The sequence below is a fragment of the Pagrus major genome, chromosome 2 (genome assembly GCF_040436345.1).
Source record: "Pagrus major chromosome 2, Pma_NU_1.0".
In the NCBI taxonomy this organism is placed as follows: Eukaryota; Metazoa; Chordata; class Actinopteri; order Spariformes; family Sparidae; genus Pagrus; species Pagrus major.
In genome coordinates, this window is record NC_133216.1 from 23,001,976 (window position 1) to 23,019,348 (window position 17,373).

The 17,373-nt window shown below is 41.0% G+C and overlaps 4 protein-coding genes across 5 annotated transcripts; 2 read left to right on the plus strand and 2 right to left on the minus strand.

Annotated features, from left to right (window-relative positions):
• Positions 1-1,113: 1,113 nt before the first annotated feature.
• LOC141015316 (small ribosomal subunit protein eS25) lies at positions 1,114-3,743 on the minus strand. Its single transcript, XM_073489320.1, has 5 exons — positions 3,670-3,743; positions 2,973-3,062; positions 2,660-2,843; positions 1,275-1,373; positions 1,114-1,178 (listed from the first exon to the last, which is right to left on the minus strand). The coding sequence occupies exons 1-4, from the start codon at positions 3,670-3,672 to the stop codon at positions 1,279-1,281; spliced, it is 372 nt and encodes a 123-aa protein (XP_073345421.1). The 5' UTR covers positions 3,673-3,743; the 3' UTR covers positions 1,114-1,178; positions 1,275-1,278.
• Positions 3,744-3,991: 248 nt separating this feature from the next.
• On the plus strand, positions 3,992-6,196 carry trappc4 (trafficking protein particle complex subunit 4). Its single transcript, XM_073482932.1, has 5 exons — positions 3,992-4,166; positions 4,431-4,605; positions 5,302-5,405; positions 5,636-5,762; positions 5,929-6,196. The coding sequence occupies exons 1-5, from the start codon at positions 3,992-3,994 to the stop codon at positions 6,005-6,007; spliced, it is 660 nt and encodes a 219-aa protein (XP_073339033.1). The 3' UTR covers positions 6,008-6,196.
• Positions 6,197-6,289: 93 nt separating this feature from the next.
• Positions 6,290-11,456, minus strand: slc37a4a (solute carrier family 37 member 4a). 2 transcript variants are annotated; one of them, XM_073482911.1, is made up of 8 exons: positions 11,134-11,456; positions 10,607-10,839; positions 9,058-9,301; positions 8,582-8,740; positions 8,408-8,493; positions 7,758-7,871; positions 7,508-7,646; positions 6,290-6,978 (listed from the first exon to the last, which is right to left on the minus strand). In XM_073482911.1, exons 1-8 carry the CDS (start codon positions 11,279-11,281, stop codon positions 6,812-6,814), a joined length of 1,290 nt encoding a protein of 429 aa, XP_073339012.1. In that variant the 5' UTR covers positions 11,282-11,456; the 3' UTR covers positions 6,290-6,811. The 2 variants fall into 2 exon arrangements, with proteins under 2 accessions (XP_073339012.1, XP_073339020.1); XM_073482919.1 differs by having other exon boundaries at positions 6,438-6,978; positions 7,508-7,871; positions 11,134-11,395.
• Positions 11,457-12,912: 1,456 nt separating this feature from the next.
• Positions 12,913-16,882, plus strand: cfap45 (cilia and flagella associated protein 45). Its single transcript, XM_073495183.1, has 12 exons — positions 12,913-12,924; positions 13,384-13,494; positions 13,724-13,836; positions 14,120-14,252; positions 14,362-14,532; positions 14,655-14,833; positions 15,044-15,173; positions 15,296-15,442; positions 15,554-15,667; positions 15,849-16,042; positions 16,443-16,667; positions 16,754-16,882. The coding sequence occupies exons 1-12, from the start codon at positions 12,913-12,915 to the stop codon at positions 16,818-16,820; spliced, it is 1,596 nt and encodes a 531-aa protein (XP_073351284.1). The 3' UTR covers positions 16,821-16,882.
• The last annotated feature ends 491 nt before the right edge of the window (positions 16,883-17,373 follow it).

The window sequence follows — 17,373 nt, forward strand, 5'->3', positions numbered from 1 at the left end:
GGCATCATGTCAGTGCAACACTCATCCAAAATGTGCTGTTTTGAAATGAAAAATGCCTGGAAAGCTTTCAATTTGTCTCCTTTATGTTGGAGCCCACACAATGGTAGATTAAGCCCATGATCAAAATACCTCAAATCCTACTAGTGCAGTTAATTTTCAGTGTCCATGAGAAAGGGGATGGAGTCTCCCCCACAATATAAAGAGGAAAAGTCAGGGCACACTGCTTTGAAATACAAAAACTATACATTGTGGCTAAATTATTTAGCTACAATAATGAAGCCTTTTTAACTTTTGTACAACTAAGCAACGTGCCTTTATTTTTAGAAGAAAGCATTCCTTTTGGACAGTTTTCTTGCATGCACATCTGGAGCACCTGCTTTGTGTTAGCACCTCTTCCCCTGGTTTTATGGCATGTTTTGCAACTTCATTTTCAGTATCAGAATGTCTAAAACATTTTTGTACAGAGATGAAAGCGTGCCTATTGGGACATTTATTCTCTGCCGTTAACACCCGAACTTAAAAGAACATTAGGCAGACAATGCATCACCAGACGGGGGACCAGCTACACCACTTCAAAGAGAAAATATTGATTTTGTCCACTTATATAGAACATAGATTTTCAGGTGGGAGAAAAACAAGGGTAACCTCAAGAAATCCATGTAATTCTGGGCGGTATGAGCAAAACCATACCCAGAAAGACTGTCTGACTCAGAAGACAGTGGAACAACAAAATATTGTGCTGCATGCTTTAGTGCCTTCCTTATTTTTAATATTCCTTTCAGACAATGTAATTTGCACTACTCGCCCCCAGGTTCAATGCAGTCACAGCTGTTCGCTGGCCGATTCGCACCCCTTTGCTCGACACAGTGAGAAACTGGTCTGGTGCGGCACTAGCCGCTGGAATCATCAGTTTCAGAACACAGGTGCTGCTGTCACAATGCATCTGAAAGGCCTTTAGGCCTATTGTTTCATTTTTACAGTTTATTGCAGTATAGGTCCAGAGTTTTGTTATTTTGATATCATTACAAATAAACTGACGAGGAAATAAACCCCATACATGCTAATAAAAACAACCCAACTTAATTGTCCAGTAAATACACAGCAGAGATTTTGTCTTTTCAGTTTTTATTCACCTTTCATTACAAACAGCTCATCAAAAAGGAAGTAAACAGGAGAACCTGCAAGACAAAAGAATGCAGGTCAGTAGATGCAGCTAAAAAACAAAACAAAAAAACACTTGTAACAAAAGGATAAACGCAGTAGTTTTACTGTACCTGTTTATGCCTTCTCTGCAGCTGCCTCCTCGTCTCCACCCTTGGTGTTACGTGTGTAGATGAGCTGTGCTCTATGTTTGGACACCAGTTTGATCATGCCTGGAAGACAAAACGGGACCATGTTCACATTTTCAATCACATTGAAATAGGTAGGCTCACTAATTTATGTTAGCCTGTGCTGCAGTTCACTTTACCAGTGGATGTGTGCACAGATCATTTGAACTGTCACTTTGAAAGAGTCCAATTGTTTTAGTTTCACTGGAACAGATCATTCTTCTGTGACATTTGGATACTTATAGACGACAAGGTAAACGTGTACGGCAATGTGCGTTTCAGCTCTACAGTTAATGTCGGCATTGCATCTCATCGCTTAATTTGCCAACCTTGATGGCAAAAAGTACTCCAGCAGCTAAACCACAAATAAATTTTGGCACCATTACACAATTAAATCACAACTGTGGCAGGTTTCATACAGACACTGAAACAGGTTCCCCATTAGGATACAGACACTTCTAGATTATTAAGTTTGTTTTGATAGTGTTCACTGTTGTCCCACTTGCTTTCATTGAGCAATGTGTGCTTGGAAAATTTAAAGACGAGTCTAACTGACAAAGAGAGGACACTAAACAATGTTGCAGCTATGATTACTGATAGTCATTGCTCTAAGCGTTAACCATGCAAATTAGTGTCATATTGTAACAACCAATAGAAATGCTACAGAAACACTTTGGCATCAATACAGAGTGTGTAATCATTTAGAAAGGTTGACAAAAAGTGCTGATGAATGTGGGGATTGGGATTAATGTTGCAACAAAATAAAGATATCAAAACATGTTATTGTGGCAGTTATGTGGAGGCAGAGAGAGAAATCTCCACATCTGCCCCGAATGCAAAGGACATGTATTCAGGCAGATGGGAACAATTCAGCAAGCTCTAACTTGTGACTTTTAAATTGACTTTACCCTGGATCAATTTGTTCAAGACAATTAACATTTATCGGAAACATCTAATTTGTCTGCATCTCCTTTAGCTAAAATTCCACTATAAACAAAATTTGCTGGGCCAATAAACAAGCAAATCCTCGTATTGATCCCCAGACACAACCTTGAGCATTACCAGTGTATACCTTTTTTAAAATACACCTACAAATTTAATTGAACTTTGCACAAATCTACAGATGTATCAAAAGTCGGGTAAGGAGCTTAGAGATATTGTATCAAGTGTGTTTTGATAACTAGAAAATGGGTAGAGTGCAAACCACTCCGCCATCAAGAGCATCTTCTTACATCTACTAATGTGTTACATCCAAATTTATTTTATTTAGATGCATGATTTTATCTGATCCCTTGGGCACCGTTTTGGTGCTTATGGGCAGAAAAATTCACCTTTGGCGAGCAGTTCCTGGAGGGCATTCCTGGCCAGAGAGCCACGGATCTTCAGCCTCTCTGACACAACAGCGGGTGTGATGAGCTTGTAGTTGGGAACTTCTTTGTACAGCTTGTCGTAGGTAGCCTTGTCGAAGAGCACCAGGTTGTTGAGCTTATCCCTCACTTTTCCCTTGGACCACTTCTGCTCAGAGTCAAAGAGATATATCGTTTGTGATTAGGAAAGGTCTACAGTGGACCTTGTTCATACCTATTCAGCAACAACCATCACATGTGAAGGGCCAAATGTGGATGAATATCTAGCACTGCGTACCTTCTTCTTGGCTTTGCCTCCAGACTTGTTGACTGGGTCCTTGTCCTTTTTGGACTTCCCAGTGTCCTTCTTCTTGTCTTGCTTGGGAGGCTGACAACATAGAAGAGCAGGTTATAATCTGTCACGCCATCTCACACTCACTGTGGTTACACGTGGGACCTAACATATACTGTAATGTCGGTACATTCAAGTTTGAGGATGCTTTAATCTGCATTAAAGTCAGTAATAATCAAACACCCGGCGATAAACGGTACCGAGGTTAACTCGGCTGACCGGCATGGGGTGGCCTTGTCTGCGTCGCTATAGTTTTTCTAGCCCCACAATTAGCATTGCGGGTTCTTCTCATTGTTACAATAAGGGGATATTAAGTCAGAGTCTCCAAAGTTAGCGTCAAGTGTACATTTATGAATGAAGTAATGATGTATGCGGACTTGTGAGTGACAACTTTGTTCGGCTGCTTTCCTGTAACCTCAGTGTAGCATGAAAGCATGGTGGAATTAGCAACGAGCTAGCTAACTAGCCAGCTGCTAAATGAGTAAAATCTAACAAAGTTTGCTTCATTCACACGCTCTTATCACGGCGTATAAAAGCACATTTTTGTCGCAAAATAATCCGAGTAATAAGAACTCCAGATGAGTTACACAAACACGGTGCATTTTCAGTTTGTTTCGACAAAACCTCTAATAACTGTCCTCACCATGTTTCCTCGTCAAGATGTCGGAGCGAAAGGAAGTCCACCCGTGCTAGAGCCCCTTAGACAACCTGTATATGCGGAAATGGAACAAGGACTTATGGGAAATTGAGTTTTTCCCGTGTTTATCGCTTTCATAGATTTTTAGAACTGTTGACTCAACAAATTGCGGCACAACAGTGCTATCAGTAGTTTTGATATTAATACGAAGATATAAATAATAATAAAAATAAAAACTAGCAAATTATAAGCTCATTTCGACTTTTCCTGTCTTTTGACACGGTCGGGTCACATGACACTTTTGTCAGCTGGGCAGGACGTCGCAAAGATGGTGATCTTCAGTGTGTATGTGGTGAACAAGGCTGGAGGTTTAATTTACCAATATGACAACTATGTCCCGAGGGCGGAGGCCGAGAAAACATTTAGCTATCCTTTAGATTTAGTGCTGAAGCATCACGACGAAAAGGTCGTCGTGTCGTTTGGACAGCGGGACGGAATCAGAGGTAACGTTTTACAGCATATTGTTAGCTTACTTTGAGCTAACCTGGCTAGCTGGGAATATCAAGACCTAGCTAAACACATTAGGGGAAGTAAATGGGCTTATAAATTGACCTATGATCTATGGAAAGCGCTTAATTAGATTGCACTTAATTGAATAGTCTCACATGGACTTGCCAAAATGTCCATACTGTGCAGTCTGTGATGTGTGTGCATGACAATTTTGCATTTAAAGTGGCCTAAATGCACCAATTGTTGTCATTCTCTAGTGGGCCATGCAGTGCTGTCCATCAATGGGGTTGATGTGATGGGCAAGAGCACAGCAGAAGGAAAGGACATCCTTGAATACTTAAAGGATCCTGCAAATTATCCGGTGTCGATTCGCTTTGGAAGGGCTCGTCTGAGCTCCAATGAGAAGCTGATGCTGGCATCTATGTTCCACTCGTAAGTCGCGTCATGTGTCACAGCTGGGCACTGGGTTTGGGCTAGTGGAGCAATCACAAGTATTCACTCTGGTGACCTGTCACTGAGCTGAATACAGTACTGAGGGATAACTTTAACTTGCAGTGGAGGTGAGAGAAATAAATGAAGAATCTATTTCTGGCTGTTAATAGTAATATTCTGTTTGAGAGTGAATGCCAGAGAGCAGAATGCACACATCGATCCATCATTTTCTACCGATACCAATTCTGATACACGATTCAGAACCAATTTAGATAATTCCTTCACTTAGTAGGAATGTATCTGAGATCTTCATGGTTATTAAACCGTCTGAGAATATATCATTATATCGTATTACTCAGTTATTATTATTAGCAGTTACAATTGCCGTTACAGGAATGAAAACAAAAGGTTTAAACAAAGTTTACTATGATTTCACAAAATATTCCGTCCTGACAGACGTGAAACTTGATATAAACTTGGATTATTTTTTCTTAATATCATGAATATGGTAGAATTCAATACCACAGATAAGTAAATGTACACGGTATGATAACGGTCAATTGTCATACAATAGTATGCCGCAGTTCATATCTGTAAGTGGAGGCATTCATACACCAACATCCTTTTGAGGCTCGTGCAGTATCAGTGGATCCCTATCTCAAGCATTAAACTTCCTGTCTTTGTGTTTTTCCCCAGGTTGTTTGCTATAGGTTCACAGCTGTCCCCTGAAGTTGGCAGTTCAGGGATTGAGATGCTAGAAACGGACGTCTTTAAGCTCCACTGCTTCCAGACTCTGACAGGTCAGTGGTGTGAGTGAGTGCTTTTGTAGATGAAACAAAGACAGAAGCAATAATTTTGTTGTCAGTCAGAAATCATTGTCAGAAAAACGCAGATTGTAATATTCATTTTCATTCAATAACATCCTTATAAAATGCCCCCTATGCATGCATCATTTACTTATTGTAGTTTTGACAGTAACAATTTTAAACTGACGCCTTTCTCAATTGTTGTTCCATCTCTGTTCTTTCAGGAATTAAGTTCATCGTACTGGCGGACCCTCGTCAATCTGGTATCGATGCTCTACTAAGGAAGATTTATGAGATCTATTCAGATTTTGCCCTCAAAAACCCGTTCTATTCTCTGGAAATGCCAATCAGGTAATAGAGAGAATCAAGATGATGTTGCCTTCTACTTTCTACTTTCGTTTTTATGTGTCATAAAATGAGTATTTGGTACTTGTTACATTTGATATTATATATAAAGTGCCTAATGTCTAACAAACACACATCCAATCGCTTGTGTCCTGATTCTTCTGATTTTCAGGTGTGAACTCTTTGATCAGAATCTGAAGGGTGCTCTGGAGATCGCGGAGAAAGCTGGAAACTTTGGAGCTGGATCTTGAGCCAGAGAGGACGAGATGGAATATACTGTAATATCTTTCACAACAGGTTCACTGACTTTATATGACTGTGGTTCAACTTCAGTTGGTTTCTTTTGCCCAGTTGGTATCAAACCGGCAATTAACACATTGTAAATACGTCATGTTTTGTAAATACTTGAAGATTAAATTACATACGGTGTGTAAACTTTCCATGTTTGTTTTTGGCTGCATTTCTGTTGAATAAATGAGTGACCTAACTGTAGTCCACTGGGCGCTGATCATAAACAATGAAAGTGAAAAACATTAACAACAAAGTATCATTTATTTAAGCCTTTGACAGCTCTCATAATGGAAACCACACTTTCAAAAAAGAGCATTGTGTCAGTTTTGTAATTCTATTCATGATTCAATATTACAAAGTTGTTATTTTTGAAACATATATTGTTCAATATATCAGTCTTCCAGCCAGGTTTTAATTTTCTTCTCTCATCATTGAAATACTTCAGTGGCTTTTGAAGAGAAAACCTTTCTCTCGTTCTGTTTTTGCCACATTTCTCACACAAAATGCAGTTATTTACATTCCCTTATTGAGTAATGGATGTAATGTTTACAGACTGTACATAACGTATGTAGAAAGGGACCTTGCACCTTTCCAAACAGGTTATTGAAGAGTAAGTACTGCACTGTTCAGAGCTTCCGTGTATGTGTATGTCCAATAAGACTGACGGAGAAAAAAATTGCGGTATAAAAAAAAAAAATCAAGTATGAAAAATATGAAAACACAACGATGGCTCAAAGTATCTAGCTTTGATGAGGTGTAACGTTTTAATCTGCCTTCTTGGACACGTGACCCATCTTTGTTCGGATGTTGCGCAGCAGGATGAACCCAATAGTGGTGACGCCACAGGTGATCTCTGCTACCCAGAAGGCCGTCTCCCAGCCGTGGTGCTTGGCAATGGTGCTGAAGGGTAGTCCAGACAGGAAGCCACCAACTGAGTTCAAGGATAAGAGAATATAAAAAATAGTTAAAGGTGCACTATGTAGTTTTGGAGAAGATATTCAAACTCAAAATTTCATCAACCAATTGAGGTAACAATACGAAGTGATTTTCAATTTTTTCCTTAACTAAATAAACAAGCTGTTGTCGGAGGAAATTAAGGTCCCCAGAACACTGTTTGAAGCTAGAAAGGTGGCAGGGTCCGCCAAATATAAACAAAGTGAAACAGGATGAAATTGTATTGTGAAATGGTATTATTAATTAGTATAAAGACATTCACTAGTTAGAGTCAGCTTGAATGGGATCCATATGTATTCAACCCAGGGCAAAAAAAAAAGGTTTGGTTATGCTCTGTGTGTTGCAGGCATCAAGTTCATAAGTTTATCAGCTGTGTATAGATCAAAAACGATTAATAAATCACTGCATTCTGTTTTTATTTACACAGCGACTTAACTTTTTTTTTTAAATTGGGATATAGTTGATGCACAATGTGGTGTCTCTGAAATGAAAACCAATCAACTCACTATTGGCCATCAGGGCAACAATGGCGTGTGATGTCCCGCAGTAGTTGGATGGGGCGCTCTCATTGGCTATAACTCCAAACAACGCTATTGGTCCATAAGAGGAGAAACCAAAAGCGGCACCCAAGCTGAGTATCCACACCTGAATGTACAAATGAGACAAACATCCATGAGGAGTGTGACACCTGGTGCGCTGCATTAAAGAATCATCATTTATTTTTGTCCACTGGGATGTCGTTGTCAGAGCAGATACCTGTGAGCTGTTGGGAGTGACAGTGACTCTGAACAGGTACATGGACGCAAACATTCCAGCCATCATGCAGATCAGGACGAAATGGCGAGGATTGCCATAGACTCTCATGCCTTGCTGTACAAAATAAGAACATGTATAAAGAAAAGCTGGTTTTCAGCAATACCACCGACAATTGTACAATGCATGTCACTTCACCCTCACATCATTACATGAGCTGACTTTCGTGTTGGAAGGGGGAGCAGTGGCATGACAACTGACGGCTGCCAAGCCAGAGACCACTGTTTGAGACAGCATTAAAAGATTTGTAAAGCATGAAACCACCAGATTGTTTTAATGAGACGTTGGGACATTTTCTGGTTGTCTACATGGCAACAGAACCAGGTATTGTAACCCAAATCATGTTCTTTTCCTCAGTGCCTAAACTCCACATTCAGCTTTGTGCTGAATGTGGAGTTTAGGCACAAAAACAACTTCAGCAAATTTGCTGAAAGAATATACCTGGATATGTGCACCAGTCCTTATACTGCAAAAAACAAGAGCAACTGAATGTCCAAAATAAACAGATGTAGGCTCAGGTGAGGTGATCTTACCATACTGTATGTATAAAAATTATTTTAAGTCATAGAGATATATGCTTTACGCAGACTCACTTTGGCCACAGCCTTGTCCGAGAGGAAACCTGCTGCGAGACTGCCCAACAAGCCTCCAACTTCCAGGGCACTCATGTATGAGCTACCTATGAAGGAGAATATATTGATTCACCAGGAATAACAAAAAAAAAAGAAGTTTCTCAACAGAAAGTGGAGGCATCTCTTCTTCCATACCAACAAGCGTAGAGTGGCCCTTGTCCTGAATGAGGAACAGCTGGCCCCAGTCGGTGCAGGCCGTCTTCACACCGAACACCACCAGGTAGGACACGGACAGCAGCCACAGGTATGGTGACAGCAGGAACTCGGACAGGGTGCTCTCATTGCTGGAGGATCCTGAACAGGGAACAGTATTATTTGCCAATCAGGTGTTTTTGTGTGCATCTCAAACGTCTCGTACAAACTACTTTCTTTCTTTGCCTGTGTGTGAGCTAGACATGGCTCACACATACTTCATATGAGGGGCACACCGGGTACAGAGTCCACTGACCTTTAGTCCTAACACACTATGAAAACACACACAATACAGTACACATCTGTATAAAGCACTTAACTGCGTATCGCCTGTGTAAACACAAATTCAGTCACTTTCAGTAAAAAGTGCTGGACAGAAAGTGTTTAATCAAAATGAAGAATTACTCTAAAAGTCTCACCTCCTTTGCTCTTCTTGGCTGCTGCCTCTATATTGGGCAGTCCCACGTCCTTCGGCTCATTCTTGATGAGCAGCAGACAGACAACGGAGAACACCACGCAGCTCACTCCTGATACTGACAATATCGTCCTCCAACTGTAAGTCTGGGCCAGCACCGTGGCAATAATGGGGCCCAAGCTGCCAGCCAGATTCATGCTGCAGGAGAGAATAGACCACCACGTCCCGAACTGGGAGGGCTCGAACCACTGACAGCAGAGAAGAAGAAATAATGACATGAAATCACGACAGAGCTGACAGGAATGGTCATTATATTGTCTCTGATATACAGGAGGAATGAAATCATTGACCCAGTGCAGTGTTCTGAACTGACAGCAGGTGATATGTGAGTGACGGCCCTTCAACAGTCGCTGTACTGCACGATCATGAGCAAATCAAATGCTCATACTGGTTTCATCTCTTAGGCTGTCATGCTTTGCAAACATCCAAGTGACAAAGATATCATTGTCTCAGTTGGCGTCTTGCTTTTAGCAGTGAGGCCCAACATGAACACCCAATTTTTCTGCCAAATCCAATCAGGATTAAGCAACATTTAAATTAAATTGGATTGACACACTTTTTGGATTGTGTGCTTATACTAATCTGATCAAACCACACACACACACAGTCCTGATGAAGATTATCTGAAGTGTTAAATTCCTAATCAGTAAAACCACTATGAAGACAGATGTCATCTATAGAGGACACTAATGAATGATTCTGAATCTGAATAAAACATTTTGCAGATGCTCAGCCTGTAGAATGCCCCTCTGGCCCCATTTAGAAATATTTGGTCACGAATACTGTATTATTACAAATATAACTAGAATGGCAGAGTCCCCTTTAATTGAATCAAGCCTAATCCAATATCAAACTTGATAGCCCTGTACCACTCACCACCCATAACCCATTAATGGGGTCTATTCTGGGCCGAGACCCATCCTCCATCCAAGTTTCGTGGAAATCCGTTTGGTAGTTTTTGTGTAATCCTGCTGACAAACCAACCAACCAACCAACCAACTAAATAATGGACAAAGGTGAAAACATAATGTCCTTGGCTGAGGTAATAAAGGAGCAGTGAATTTTAAAAATAAAAAAATGCCTTCCTAAAGGAAAATGTAACATCTGATAATTGCTCATTTTATCAGCATTTGAACATTGAATTTTTCTGCAGTAAAGTATAGAGTGCCATTCTAGTTTAATTATTGAGTAGATAGGTTTCAATAGTTATTTGCATGTTATATGTTTGATTTTAACCTCTGAAAGCTAACAAAACTAAAAAAACTCAAATCCTTCTTTGAATCCTAAGAAATGTGAGCAGTTAACGTGACAGAGCTATGTATGTATTTAATCCGTAGTACAATTTTATTTGTCCGAATTGACACGTTTATATTTTAACTCCTTATTTTTGTGCATTACATTCGTCTGAACACAGGAGAGAAAGAGAAGCATAAACATCTCAGACACATCAGTATATGGCAGAATTGTCTGATACTGGCTTGTGGCTCAGGTACCTTGCGCAGCACCCTGCCGCAGGGAGGCCAGCCGAGGCCCTGGCCCAGACCATTGAGAAACCAGAGGGCAGAGAAGACAGCCACAGTGGAGGACCAGGAGAAGACCACGTTGATGCCTCCTACCATGCACAGGCCAATGGAGAAGAGCCAGCGGGCGCTGATCTGGTCTGACAGCACGCCACTGATGAACTTACTGATAGCGTAGGCCAAAGACTGACTGCTTGTGATCATGCCTGAACAAAAGGAGGGCAAATCTAATGCATCATGATAGAATCGTACCCGTAATCTACAGTCTACCAAGAAACTGTGAAATATAGTATAAATCAATGTAACAGCATGTATGGAAGTTTGTCAGATGTGTTTATGGAGAAGTTAAAAAAAGTCAAAGTTATGACCTTTGGAAAAAGACATAAACTTTGATCAAAAATATTACCAATGTGCTATAACAGCATTAACTGTGATTTACGTGTCTTCATATGTAGAACTTGCAAAACATGACAATCAAGCGTTAAGTCAGTGTCTCATACCCAGGTCATCCTTATCCAGCTTAATTTCTTGCATTAGGGAGGGCATCACAAAGGAGAAAGTCTTTCTGTTAAAGTAGTACAGTGTGTAGCCGACAAACATGGCCAGAAATATAGTGCCTCTGTAGTATCCATAACCCGCTGTAGCCATGGCTGCAGATTTAGTCCTATAAAAATGCCAAAAACTTGAAGAATAGAGGAGAAATCCAGAGGAGGGAGCAAGCTCCTGCCGTTTGACAGACTTCTGCTGCCTGTGACAGTGAACTTTGCTTCAGGATCCACTGTACAGAAGCAGCTGCTTACATGTGGAGATGGTGTTTGCAATCAGTAGAGAAGGTTAATGGTCAACTTCTCTACCCCGAAGCTGATTTAATCAGGGTTGTTACCACATGCTGCAGGCCGGCTAGAGGGCTGGGAAGGGGATTTCATCAATCAGTTTGTGACATCGACGCTCTACGTGATCTGTTGTTTTCTTTAGGCACCTATATATAAAATAAAGGCTTCTGCTTGAGCGATGACCTTGGCTGTTCTTTTCATCTGTTGCTGTTTGTCCATCTGAGGATGTTATTGGAGGTGTCTGCAGATTGATGTGGTTAATGGTTTACTGCAAAGTCCAATAGTCACTGCAGAGCAGGGGGAGGCTCCTCTCCGAGTGAGGGGGTGTGTGAACCGTGGTGAACAGCAGTATACCTAGCAGACAGAAACAGAATGTGTACCAAGTTGCAGAAGATAGATTACAGTCATTATGGGTTGTGGCCGAGATCTGAATAATGCATGAAATATAATTCTAAGCATGAAAGTCATTTATCTCAGTTAAGTTCAAGTGAGGCTAAAACAGAAGTTAGGTCAAATTAAGCTTCAGTATGTTTAGTGGAAGCATACCACTCTGGTACCTCTGTATGTCCAACTCTTCTTTCATGTGTCCACCTCACAGCTGTTTGCCCGTTGGGCTTTTACGAAAAATAATGTTTTCATTGAAGGGCGACTCATGTCAGAAAGCAGAGGAGGGTGTATGAAGCTTCCGTAGATCACGTGGATTCATTTCCTGGCGCCGCCCAACCAGGAAGTGAACAAAACGCCTGCTTTAGCAATTTCTTACACATAATTATGACAGGCCGTAGTAAAGAAAAATAAACAAAAGACTACAAATTCCAGCTGAGTCTCTAATTTAGGTTCAACTCGCGCCAAGCAAAGCAGTTCTTGAAATTCAACGTGTTGTTGCAAAACATAAAGGTGTTAGCTTGATGCACTGAATAGCTACGCGAAGCTAATATAGCATTTTTACATTACATCACACAGTTAAGAGTTACGGATACTATCGTTATCCATTTTGTTTTTTGTTCTTGTTGTTTTTCGTTTTGCACATAAAACCCCACCCAAATGTAAAATGCTAAAAGTCTGTTCCCAACACTCTGACGTTGTCATTACTTGCTAGCTACAGCCACAACAGCAGGAACAGGACGTTACGTCACCTAGCCCCGCCTCCTTTTAGCTCGCGCGTGCGTCCCCATGGCAACCGTCAACAGACGTTTCCAAAAGCTCAACAGATTAATGCGCTGTTGTCAATTTTATGAGTCGCTAACTACATTTATAACGAAACCTTTAACTCTAGCTCGTATTATCAGTCTTTGAAACTTGTTAACAACAAACAGGAGCCGAGAACGAACGTTTTTAGACGAGCTAACGCTGCTTTAATTACTTCTCCGTCGCTGTGGACACCGCTAACCAAGGACCATGGTGAGTTTAACGTTAATATAAGAAGCATTGCCACGTTTCATAAAAATGTCTCCTAAAGTAAAGTTGTCAAAGGCATTTCAATTTAGCCTCACCAGACCGTTGTCTTTAAGAGAGAGTGATTATTTATTCAGACACAGGGAGGTAATGTAAAACCCCACAGGCTGGAGAGGATCTACGCACAGGTATTCTGACTTTGGGGCCAAGGCAGAAGGGAAGAGACCATCAGCTGCTCACATGAAATAATGTTTAACATCTTTTTAAAAACATTTTAAAAATCTAAAAAAGAAAATTAAAAAAAATCTCCAATCCAAAACTTTATTTCAATGTCAATGTATTTACTGTATTTATCCATTCATTTTTGTTTAAAACATACTCAATGCTTGTGCCAGTGTGTGGGCAAAAGTATTTCAGTAGTCTCATCTCACTGAGAGTCAGGAGAAAGCATCTGTGAATGTAAGTTTTCAAGTCGAATATTTAAATCTGAATAAGTAAAGACACATGTTAAAATGATAATAGAGTCAGGGATCCAGCTCCAGGACTTCAAGGAGCCGCTCTCATACCCGCCGGTACCGCAAACTAGGCCCCGTCTCTGAGGTGGACGAAAGCCTGTTTGGGAGCCCAAAATCGGTGAGTAAATGTGGTGCATACACTATAGTAGCCCGTTCTAGACAATACAACTGCTGCCAAGAGTGTTTTAAAATGTGTCATTAATATCCCTTGGATTACAGCATCACATTAATGGCGTGATAGTAGTAAAGTGTACCTAGTTTTAAACATCTGTTACAGAGTGTAATGTACTGCAAGTTGTGGGTGGGTTTGTATTGCTCTACTTTGAGTTTGTACCAACTCTGTCCAGGTGTCAACACAGTTAGATAAACGTGGAAAATTAGCTTCCAAAGCCAAGAATGAGTCCCAGAAGAACCAAGACACTATTCAGATTATTACAAAGGACCTCATTCGCAATCTCAGGTAGGCTAACAATCACTGCTAAACTCTAAAGGTAGTTTGTGTGTCTGAAAGGGATACTGCACATTTTAATAAATGGAAAATTTTAGTTGCCTAATTTAATTTCAAACTGATATTAAGAGAAACGGGTGCTGTACAAACTTGCTTTATAATAAACCCCTATAATCCATAGCTATAGTATATCATAAAAATAAAAAAATAATGTCGAACTATTGTAAAGGTGCTTATAATTTGGATTCATAATGCAGTACTGAAACCCATAACAAATGACATGTTATTACACCAGGATCCCATGCAAGGATTCCTCAAAAGAGTCGCTCATTCTACCTCCACCTGAGTTTGAGCGGATCACCGCTCTGTCCAGAGTTCTCACCAAGGAGGAGAAAGAGGCTTATCAGAGGAAGAAAGAAGAGGAAATGGTAAGAAACATGAAAAACTCAGATCAAAACTGTCTTGCAGATTTGCAATAACATAACAATCCTTTCACTCTATTTTCTATTTCTTTTCTTCAATATACGCCTCATCCAGAAAGCTCTAGAGGAAGCGAAGTGTCGAATCTTTGATGCAGAAGTGTCGCATAAGGAGAACAAGGTTCTTACTCAGATGGAGATAGAGGCCCGGGACCGTGATCAGCGCTTGATGGAGCAGGCAAACGCGTTAAGGATGGAGCAAGAAGAGGAGATCAAAAAGCTCAACAGTGTAGGAAAGAGCAGTGGACATATGGATGATAGTGAACCTGTCAATCATTGGCAGATCTCCTAATGGATGTCATTAATGCATCAATACATGCGTGTGTATGTGTGTGTGTGTGGTCTCTACAGATGATTCTGGGTGCTCAGTGTCAAGCCACGCGTGATGTTCAGATCCATGAGAAGAAACAGATCCAGGCGGAGATGTTAGAGGAGGAGAAGCGTCTGGATGTCATGATGGAGGTGGAACGCCGCAAGGCCTTAAAGACCGAGGAGGAGATTGATGAGCTGCGCAAAAACCAGATGATCCGGTGATGAGAGCTCTACAATACACACAATATCTTTTATGGATTGATTTGATTTGATGAATATTCTCACACTTTGTGAACCTGATGGCATCTTCGTGTAGGGAGGGAAAATGCTTGCTTTTAATGCACTTGAACCACTTGCATCCTTCTGATAAGATCCTGTGCTTCCAGTTTAACATAGTCATTGTGTGTTGTGCCTGTGTTATATTACAGAGGAAAGCAGCAAATTTACGACCAGATCCAGGATAGACTGGTGGGAAAAATATTGGAGGATGAACTAAAAGAGTGCGAGAGGCAGGAGACACGCGAGAATCAGGAGAAAATGAACCTGGAGGACCTCAAGGTGCCGAGACAACATGCACAAGCACTAAAAACAAGAACATTGACAGAGTTGAATTCATGCTCACAGTGACGTTCAACCCACACTCGAGTCCGTTTCCTCTTTGACTGGTTGTCTTCTTCCAGGCCCTGGAGAAGAAGAGGGAGGAGCAGCAGCGTCTGCAGGAGGAGGTCATGCGTATTAATGCTGAGACCATGCGGGCCAAGGAGCAGAGGAAGGAGGAGGAGAAGCTGGCTGACATGAGAGATATGGAATACATCCAAAGCAAACTGGTCAGATAATAAACAAGCAAATTACTGACACAAACAGTCCTCGGACAATCACTAATCCCCACTCTCATACAGTTCAGTTAAATAACATTCAGTGTTTCATGACCTCTGCAGGAGAGGGAAGCAGAATATGAAGCAGAGCAGAGACGAATCAAGAAGGAGAAGGAGCTTGAGATTGCCAGGCTGAGGGCTCGGCAGGAAAAAGCAAAGGACTACAAGGCAGAGCAGGTCAGCAATAAAACCACTGGGTGACCACCACCATCAAGGTGGTACATGCTGAATTTTAGCCCTATTAAAGATTAAAATACACTAAAGACATTCTTAAAGGCACTCACCTTCCACACAGTCATGGGGACTGAAGCATTCAGTGTGTCCAAATGTTGTGTTTGTGTGTATGTGCATTTGAAAGGATGAGCTCCGTGCTCGCAGGGACCAGGAAAGGCTGCACAGAGAATGGAGGAGAAAAGAGAAAGAGTTGGCTGAAAAGAAAGCGCAGGAGGAAGCGATGCTGCGGCAGGCTCGCTTGGAGCAGGTTCACTGCAAAGAGCACTTGCTGTCGATCGAGGCTGGCCGGGAAAAGGCAGAGTTTGAGAGGGTGCTGAAGTAAGAAACATGATTTCATTTTTTTCTCAATTGATTCTTACATTGTCAAATCCCATTTCCCTAAGGGTTAAAGTAAAAGTGGAATACCACTTAAAGGATAAGTTCATTCAAAAATGACAATTCAGTCATCATCTACTCACCCCGATGCACATGGAAAAGTTAGGTGAAGTTTCATAATCTACAAAACATTTCTGGAGCTTCACAGCAAAACAGGGTTGCAGCATTTTCCTACAACGGAAGTAGCTCAGGACTTGTTTTGGGTGAACCTATCCTTTTAAAACCTACAGCAGGATGGTTCAATCAGTGGAGTAGAAAATGGACATAGCATTCATTTGTTTATCATAGTTACCATTTTTATTAATATTAGTCTTCCCTCCCCCACCTACTTTCCTCCACTCAGGGTGCAACAGGAAGCGATCATCAAACAGAAGGAGGAGGAGGAGAAGCAGCATCAGAAAGCGCAACGTCACACAGAGGTCATCCGGCAGCAGATGAAGGAACGTGAGCTCTGTGCTATAGCAAAGCGCAGACAGACCTTCCAGGAGGCTGATCGGTTGATTGAGGAAGCCCAGCAGAGACGCGCGCGCCTCGATGAGATCAAAGAGAAGAAGCTGCGAGAGCTCAAGTAAGTACGGCCGGGTTAATGACGTGACTCATTTTTTACACAAGCTCTATTGTGAGTGTGACTGACATGTGTTTGTCAATGTGCAGGGCTACAGGGCTCTCTGACAAATACTGCAGTGAAGTGGAAAAGAAGGCCCGGGCCTATGTACTCTGATTCACACACAACTGGATCCAAAATGGTGTGAAGCCATCCCATTTTACAGAATCTAATTTAAAGAGGAGAAACACATTTCAAGTATTAATGTAATACATTGATTAAAGCAAAAAAAAATCTTTTGACTGAAATGTTTTTTCGAGCTGTAGCCAAGTCATATTCCCAATTTGTAATTTGTGAAACATGTTACAGGGCATTTTACTTGACACGTGCTAAAAAAATAAGATTTACAGCCTCACCCCACACCATGTTCTCTCATGCAGACATCAAGTTTAAATATTTGACCAACAGTGTTTTACAGGAGGATGATCTGAACAGCTGTTCTATTCGCACTTAAAATGTTTTTTGTCTTTTCAATGTAATTTTCAATCTATGAAATCAAACTGTGTCTTTATTTTTGCCAAGCTTCTCTCAAGTTTTACTCTTTCAAATAATCAACCATCTACAGAGCTTTTCAGTACGCTAATTTGCTACTTCTTCTTCTCATCATCATTATCATTAATTCTTATTATTATTAATATTGTTTAAAGTGAGCCTCTTATTGTTTAACAAA